At 44.2% G+C, this 9,037-nt stretch overlaps 1 protein-coding gene across 1 annotated transcript; it reads left to right on the top strand.

The window, feature by feature from the left end:
* The first annotated feature begins 27 nt into the window (after positions 1–27).
* PSMC2 (proteasome 26S subunit, ATPase 2) lies at positions 28–9,037 on the top strand. Its single transcript, XM_082280970.1, has 12 exons — positions 28–172; positions 2,458–2,495; positions 3,658–3,739; positions 4,619–4,718; positions 5,073–5,204; positions 5,839–5,911; positions 6,056–6,151; positions 6,404–6,568; positions 7,074–7,161; positions 7,839–8,041; positions 8,582–8,678; positions 8,769–9,037. Exons 1-12 carry the CDS (start codon positions 103–105, stop codon positions 8,924–8,926), a joined length of 1,302 nt encoding a protein of 433 aa, XP_082137096.1. The 5' UTR covers positions 28–102; the 3' UTR covers positions 8,927–9,037.

Below are 9,037 nucleotides of genomic sequence, written 5' to 3'. Positions count from 1 at the left end.
CGGCGCCGGGGGGGAAGGAGTTGCCTGCGCGCGGGCCGCGGTGCACCCTGGTTTGTGTTCCGGGCGGAAGCGGCGCGGTGCTGCGTAAGGCGGGTGGGCGCGATGCCGGATTACCTGGGAGCCGACCAGAGGAAAACCAAGGAGGAGGAGAAGGAGGACAAACCCATCCGCGGTGAGGGGCGATGGCGAGGGCACTCTCCGAGCAGCGCCCGGGGCGGGGGCGGGGCGGTGCGGCCGGCGGCCATGTCGGTGCTGGGAGCGGCGGGGCTGGAGGAGCAGCGGGGGAAAAAAGGACTAAGAAGGCTTTAAAATGTCTCTAATGCGCCTTTTGGCCCTGCGGCCGCCGCCCCGCGAGTGTCCCCCATCGCGGCCCGGAGCCCGGGCTCGGGCGGTGCCGCCGCTGACGGGATGGGAAGCGGGGCCGGCGTCGCCTCGCGTAAACATCGCTGTGAGGGGCTGGGTCTGGGAATGCCGAGGGACAGCGGGACAGGGCTGCCTGCGCCACAAGGGACCGATCGGGGCTGCACAACCAGCACCGTGTGGGGCTGGCCGGGGAAGCGCCGAGATCCTCAAGGGAGGAAGGGACGATCCGCCTTTTAAGTCTCGTTCTCTTAAAAAAGGTTTCTAAAATGCCCGATTTCTTCATCGTGAGAGAAAAGAATGCCTTTTGTGGTTTAATACTTAGTTTTATACTTAAAATGTACAATAAAACGTGATACAGTAATACTGAATCTCCCTGAAAGGAGGCTGTGGTGAGCTGGGGGCCGGTCTCTTCTGCCGTGCCTGCAGTGAGAGAACTCGAGGAAATGGCCTAAAGGTGAGGAGGGGAGATTCAGATTAGATATTAGATAAAAAATTTCACAGTTCGGGTGGTCAGCCAGTGGAACAGGTTCCCCAGGGAGGTGGAGTCACCGTCCCTGAAGGTGTTAAAGAAGGCGTCTGGATCTGTCGTTGGGTGGCGTGGCTTAGGGGTTACAGGGGCAGTGCTGGGTTGAGGGTTGGACTTCATGATCTTGAAGGTCTCTTCCAACCTTGATGATTCCATGATAATTTCTTTCTCTTGCCTGGGGGAGCGCCGCAGAGCTGCCCGGGTGCTGCCTCTGTCATTGGGAATTGCGGGGAAGCAGGAGAGGGAAGGCAGCAGAGTTTTCCAAGGATACCGGCTTAGTGTGAAAGCTGGCGCTTGCTCCTCATGTTTTAACTTATTGTGGCTTTTTATTTCGTGTTAATAAATATTGATTAATGCATCTGGAAGCACAAGCACTGCAAAATGTAATCAGTGATGGACTTTGAACTGTTCCCATTCAAGAAAGATTTCTAAATTATAGCAACAGAGTGCTTAGTAGCTATAAAAAAACCCCAATGGGGTAGTACAAATAGTCAGGAAAGAAGTAAGGATCAACATAAAAGGTCTTCAGAATCCTGTATAACACATACTGCACCCAGATCACCCGTACTGTGTGGTTTGGGCTCCATCTGTCTTAAAAAGAGTGGAATTAGACAAGACAGGAAACTGGGATGGGAAGGGAGAGAGGGTGTTGAAAGCCTGTTAAATGCCAGGTGATGTGAGAGTGGTGTGGCAGAATGACACTAACAGTTATATTTTTCTTAGTTGATGGAGTCGCTGGAGCCACCTCTGTGCAGAACTGAACACATGAAACAGCTGACTCTGCTTGTTCTTTGGTGGGAGTTCTCAGGCTGAAATGATAGTTTTAGATGCCAGGTTCAAATCAAGTAAAAGGCAGCACAATGCAGATTTAAATCAGGAGACTCTTTCCTGTGTATTCTGCTGAAAGTTTACAGGGATTAAAACCCCCAACATAAATATTTATGTAAGGAAATTGTTTTAAGGGCTGTTAATAACAATGTGTGACACAGGAGTGGGGTTTCACCATGTATTTGCCACCTTTTGTAGACCTTCCTGTTTGAGAGGGGAATTTGGACCAGACTTTGTCTCATTTAGTACGACCCTTACCATATTTCCTGTTTTACAGTATTAAAACTAGGAGTTGACAGTGATGTTTTGTTACTGAGACCAGCTTAGATTTGGCTGCTGTTCCCTGCTCACACTGGGCTGTTTGGAAGAGACATCACTGGTGGAAAGTGGTAACAGTTTTTCACTGATGCTTTCTTGAACATCTAGAAGCAAAAAGTTAAAAAGATGAAGTTTTGATATCTTCCATCTCTTTTTTGAACAGTCATAGGCTGGGAAACTACTCTGAGTGAGGCAGAATTGAAGTAGCTTGCTTGTTATGAGCTCTGAGTGGTGCAGGTTTTTGGACTGAAGGGAGCAGCTGGAGACCCTGTTTTCCTTGGATAGCTGATGCTTTTTTGTAGCACTTTGGTTCAATGAAAAGAATCTCTTTAAAATACATGTTTTCATCTTTCAGAAGCAGAATTAATACTGCTGGCTTTGTTTTTAAAATTGGAAGCTAAGTCTCTCCTGTCTTGTTTCAGCTCTCGATGAAGGAGATATTGCCTTGCTGAAAACATATGTAAGTAGCACACACACATGGGAGTGTTAAAGAGAAAAAGCAGTTCCTGTGGGGAATACCCTGCAGGAGTGGAGGGGTGTGCACTGAGCAGGTAGAGCATAACTCTGCTTCTCTTCATGCTTTTCTCTCCTGCCAAAATCTTTTCTCCCTTTTCACCTTCCAACGAGAAGGCCCCAGCCTGCAACACTAAAAATAACCCAGTGGCTTTGTTAACTTGAAAGTAGTTAAGAGTTTGTTTCTCTGTTATTGTTTCATATCTCATTGCTGATTGTTGTAGGCGTCTAACAGACAGGGCTTTACTAGGGCTTTTTCACTGGCCAGTTTTCTTGGATTACACAAAAAATAATTTTAAGACCCCTCTTGCCACAAAATTGACTTGCTTTTAGCCCTAATGTTAAAAGAACATGATGTTGGGAGGCATTTTCCAGAGACAGTAAGGCTTAAAATGCCAATCTACCCTTTTCACTGGGAAGTACAGTTGGTCTGTGAAAGAACTCTTGAGAGATGAAACTTGCATCTTAGGTACGTTTGGTGAAGTCTGAATTTTGCTGACACCAAGACTTCTTTACGAAGTTCTGAAATACAGCCTCTTCCCACTGCATCTTCTTTTTTTGTTGCCAGTGGTGTACAAAGGAGATCTTACAGAGCAAATCCAGGTCTGAATCCGCCTGTGTTAGGCAGATCCGGATCAAAAAAAGCATTTTATCACAAGCAAGAATTGCCCCTTGATCTTTCTGCTGTCCTGTGTGGATGATGAAAAGGTTGGGTAAGGTAGTTAAAGCACTTGTACAAATGGTTTCCAGAAAGTGTATTCAGAATTCTCTCTATATATGATTTTACTGAGTCTTTTTTATTCTTTAGGAGAAATAGTTTAAAAAAGTAAGGCTGAACAGGTTTAAAAGAAAAACAAATCCTTAAAGTTTACAAATGTGGAAAATTTCCACCTTCACAGTTGGTCAGTTGTGTTGTGAAGCTGCACTTCACTTTTGCAAACAGAAATATTGTTACTGGAAGTTAATTCTGTCTGTTTTGGCTGTCATCAATGGTTGGCCACTGTACCAAGACAGTCTGTTGGACATCTTGATGCTCAGCAGCTCTTGTCATTTTTTCCTAAACATGAGAGAATTTCAGTTACGAAATCTATGTGATATTCCTTTTCCAGGGCCAGAGCACATACTCAAGGCAGATCAAGCAAGTAGAAGATGATATTCAACAACTGCTTAAGAAAATCAATGAGCTCACTGGTATGTTACTGTCTTAGATAACTTTCTGTAGAAGAGCCACAGATACCAAAACAAGTGTTGTAAAAAGTTGATTTTAAACAACTTCTGCATTGTGTTTTTGTTGTTGCTTTTCTCAAAAGAACACAGTTCTTTATTTGGTAATGTGAGATTTTTTGCTTAGTAAGTGATGTTTATTTTGATTGGGCAGGAGTAATCTGTATATCTGATTTTGTAATTTTGTAGTTTAACGCATTTTTAATCAAAACTGTGGTTTCTGTGTATAATGGTGGCATGAAACAAATGCCCCTTTCTGACACCAGATAAGGAAGTAGTAATAACAATAATAATTAATTAGTTTCCTAATTTTTCTTTCACTGATGTGTGTTTTTTGCCCTGTTGCTAATCCTGCAGTGGCTCCCAATTCTGCCAGGAAGACCACAGTTTCTCTTGTAAAATAATCTTGATTCTTTGAAATATATCATGGAGATGGTACTTGTTATATCCATGTTTTGGAAGATTTACGGGGTTTTTCATCTGTGTGAGTCCCTTACTTTGATACCTTGCACTGGAGCTTTCCCTCAGTGAAAGCACTTGCGAGTTTCACTCCTTTAGTGAAATGTAGATATCCACTGTCAGTGATGTCTGTGTCCTGCTGTAACCATCCCCACACTACAAAATTGTCTGGGAAGGTGGCCAGGCTGGGATTTGAATGTCCAGCTGGCATATAGGCTCTTCCTTTAGGAAACTGTTTTTTAGGAAGTCCATGAAAGAAGTGTGTGTGTTGTTTTGGAGGTCTCTCAAAAAGCTTCCTGCAGGGTTATTTCTAAGAGTTTGGTGTGGGAAGGATGGCTGACACCCCAGTTAGCTGCTTCCTCCTCAGCTTGTTTGTGCTGCGCACAGGAATCAAGGAATCTGACACTGGCCTGGCTCCTCCTGCCCTTTGGGATCTGGCTGCAGATAAACAAACTCTCCAAAGTGAGCAACCATTGCAAGTTGCAAGGTGGGAGCACTCTTCTCCTTCCAGTAGAGCTCCATAGTGTTAACAGTCTGATTTATAGCTTATGTGTGGACTTCTTTTAAAAAATGAAGTTCACGTGTTGTGCATCTTGAAAGTGTTTTTTACCACTGAATCATAAAGGAACTGTGATTATGTGTAGTGTACATTATACTTGTACTTACTCCTGCAGTTATTGTATGATGCTATAATGATTGCGTAATAATGTATATAATGATGTCATCACAAGTACAACAGCTATTCTGTTGTATTTGGAAAGGAAAATGTGACTCTCTTGATGCTTATGCAGATAGCAAACCAGCTTGCCTGCCTGGAGCTGTAACTGTGTTTCTGTGTTAGGTGCACAAAGATCATCAATGCAGACTCTGAGGATCCCAAGTACATTATCAATGTCAAGCAATTTGCCAAGTTTGTGGTGGATCTCAGTGACCAAGTGGCACCTACTGACATAGAAGAAGGCATGAGAGTTGGGTATGCAAAGTCTTTGTGCTCTTGTGAGTCTTCCTGCAGACTGAAGCTTTCTCTGAGTTGTCTCATGTCATAGTTTGACAGGTCAACAGCCCTCATTTCCAATTTTTGCAGTGGTTGAAATTATGCCACTACTGTCTTTGTCTTGGAAGACAGTAAACTCACCTGTATGCTCTGCTGGAATCTTGTTTTGTTTTATTTTGACAAAAATTGACAAAATCCATGTGTCATTGGACAGAAACCTTTCCATTTGGGCCCCAGTGGTCTCAGCTTTCAGGGAGCCTATGTAGGGGTCCTTCTTTGGCACTCTGTGGTTACGCACAGGGCAGCAATGAAATGTTCACTGAGGAGGTAAAACCTGTTACTTCAGAGTCAGTGTTCTGCTAGTTTGCTCTGTTGGATATTTTGAAATTTAGTTTTCAAAATACTTCAGAATTAATCATTTTGGAAACCTTAAAATTTTCTGCAGAAAGAACTCCAGTACCTAGCCTACCTGCTATTAGCTTTTAGGGCTGGGTTCTCTTGATGCCAGAGAAAACAACAGTTCAAGAATTCAGCTTGTCATTTACAGAGTTGCTTCTACATAACACTTTACTTAACCAGTGTTAAAATAATAGTCTTCATGCTTCCTCACCAGGGTGGACAGAAACAAGTACCAAATCCATATCCCCTTGCCTCCAAAGATTGATCCCACAGTCACCATGATGCAAGTGAGCATTGCTTTTACTTATTTTGGCACGGCTTTGTCTTGTAATTGTGATTCCTTTAGCTGGATTTTGTTGTGGGCTGTTAAAAGCCTGGAGATATTTGCAGCACTAGGCTGGTAACTGCTCACTCACCTCTTTGTTGTGCAGGTAGAAGAAAAACCTGATGTCACTTACAGTGATGTTGGTGGCTGTAAAGAGCAGATCGAAAAGCTGAGAGAGGTGGTCGAAACCCCTCTGCTTCACGTAAGTAACCTCCAGATTGAAGCTTCTATTATTTTGGAAGTATTCTGGTCATCTGTTAGCATGTGAAAAAGCAAAAGACAATGTCACTGAGTGTAGACACCTGAGTGAAAGGAAGCTGGGTTTTAACAAGTGAAATCCAGACCAGCCTCCTTTACATTGGTCCCCATTAGTGATTTCCTCCATTTGCATATATTCTATGATGCACACAATCTTTAATCTGCACATAACCTTGCCTTCTGTCTCCCTCCACAGCCTGAAAGATTTGTGAACCTTGGAATTGAGCCTCCCAAAGGAGTGCTTTTGTTTGGGCCACCTGGCACAGGCAAAACCCTCTGTGCCCGTGCTGTGGCTAACAGGACTGATGCTTGCTTCATCAGAGTGATTGGATCTGAGCTGGTGCAGAAATACGTGGGAGAGGTAAGAGCAGGTGCTTGATGGAATGTGGAGGAGTTTGTAGATTCCCCTTGTAGGTACCCGACACCACAGTGGGGGTGAGGGATGGATGTACGTGGAAGCTACAGGTGCAGGGGGGCAGGAGCTGTCAGACAAATCACTGCAGCTCAGGCAGTGGTGACAAGACCTGAGGTCTGCTGTCACTGATGAAAGGGATTTTGCAGTGCAGAGTTCAGTCTGTGGTTCAGGAGGACTCTGGAATTAGGATTCTGCTGCCAGTTCTGCCACTTTCCAGTTGGCCCTGATGTAAATTACTTAATCTGTACTTCTGAGTTTAAGAGCAGTAATTTTTCTCTCCTTTATAAATTGCTTTAAGCTTTATAATTGTCCCATTACATATGTGAAGAAATTTAAAAAGAGTTTTTTCATTGGAAACTTAGATGTGTTTGGAAGCATGGAGAGTTTGATTTTGATAGTTTTCCTTATTGTACCTCAAATCTCTAATAAAATCTTTATTTTTTGCTTTAAGGGAGCTCGAATGGTTCGTGAACTCTTTGAAATGGCGAGAACTAAAAAAGCTTGTCTTATATTCTTTGATGAGATTGATGCTATTGGAGGTATGTTTGTAGTAGCTACAGTTCTAACCTCCTGTGAGAGCTTCCAGGTTTTCTTGTAGTTCTTTATCTGGATTGCTGCATTTCAAGGAAAGTGCTTGTAAATACTGAGTTAGCAAAACGACTCCCAGCACACCCCATGTCCACGAAGCTGTCAAGAAGTGGTTTATATAGCCTAGATGGGAAGCCATTTTTGCACATTTGGAACACCCAGATTATTCAAACTTCTGTGAAGAAAGCCTGTATTTTGTTTGCAAAAAAGTACTATTAACTTAAATCCCATTCATCTTCTAGACTACACTCCAAGTCTTTATTACTTCCTGAACATTATGCTTTTTTCTCAAAGAAAGTGCTTATGTCCTTTGAAAGTAGAACAGTTTTTTACATAGACAAGGGAGAAGGATGATTTTGGGAAGGGCAAAATAAACAAGCTACATGGGTAAATTCCAGCAGCTTGGTCAGTTATTAGGCAGGGAGATAGAGGAAGATCCAGCACTCACTCTTGGTTTGAAATGTGTCACCCAAATAACCCCCTCACACCTTTTCAGTTCATCACAAATACTTGTATGCACTTTAAAATCATTTTCCCAGGTGTCCTATGTTGCAGCCACTGTGACACCTCTGTGTCCATGGCCTGGAGGTGCCTCTCCCTCTGTGTAACTCGTGTGTCTCCTCTCCAGGTGCTCGTTTTGACGATGGGGCCGGGGGTGACAATGAGGTGCAGCGCACGATGCTGGAGCTCATCAACCAGCTGGATGGCTTTGATCCACGGGGCAACATCAAAGTGCTGATGGCCACAAACAGGCCCGACACTCTGGACCCAGCGCTGATGAGGCCTGGCAGGCTGGACAGGAAGATAGAGTTCAGCCTGCCTGATCTTGAGGTGAGAACTCTTTATTCCACAGCCAAGTGTGTTCTGATACCAGAGTGTCTCTTCAGTTAGGGCATCACTGTCTGGAAGTTTATGAGAAATAGAAAAAGCAGCACTCTTAAATTATGTGAAACTGCATGGAAATATGGGTGATTAAAGGTGTGCCCAAGGTTTTCCCACGCTGCACAGACTCCATCCCAGCCGAGAAGCCATACTAAGCAGCTATAATCATTGTATATTCCTGCCTCAACAGAGAAAAATTCCTTTAACCAGATCCATGATTTAGTTCAGAAGTTGGAATGTGTTTTGTTTGGCTCTTTTGAGAGAGATTTGTTGAGGTACTTCTATGATGAAAGCGCTTTTTAAAGTTATTTTCTTAATTTAGTGTGATGGGCACTTACACATTCCAGTCCAGACATGGGAAACCACAGCTGGGCAGCAGATACAAGGTGTATTTTCCATTTGCCCGTGCTGTGGACACAGACAGCTGCAGGCTGGAGTCGTCACCTCTGTCATGCCTTGAACACCCCTGTCCTCTTCCCTTCCCTTCAGGGACGAACTCACATCTTCAAGATCCACGCTCGTTCGATGAGTGTGGAGAGGGACATCCGATTTGAGCTGTTGGCTCGGCTGTGTCCTAACAGCACAGGTAAGCTGAATGTGTTCATTTCTTTGACCAGTGCTGTGTATGGGCCGTGTCCCCTGGCAGGCAGTGCTGAGTTATCCCTGTCTTTCCCAGGCGCCGAGATCCGCAGTGTCTGCACGGAGGCAGGAATGTTCGCTATCAGAGCGCGCCGGAAGATCGCCACCGAGAAGGATTTCCTGGAGGCAGTGAACAAAGTCATCAAATCGTACGCGAAATTCAGCGCTACCCCCCGCTACATGACCTACAACTAATACCTGGGAGGGGTCTTCTGTTCCTCCTAAACTTCCTGTGGAACAAAATCCAAGTGTAGAGATTCATGTTGTGTTCTTGGAATCTAGAATTAAACGGGAGTGTTCCAAAGA

Source organism: Coloeus monedula, assembly GCF_965178545.1.
Source record: "Coloeus monedula genome assembly, chromosome: 4".
Classification (NCBI taxonomy): Eukaryota; Metazoa; Chordata; class Aves; order Passeriformes; family Corvidae; genus Coloeus; species Coloeus monedula.
The sequence above is the reverse complement of the archived record's forward strand: the minus strand, read 5'-3'. Positions and strand labels throughout refer to the sequence as shown.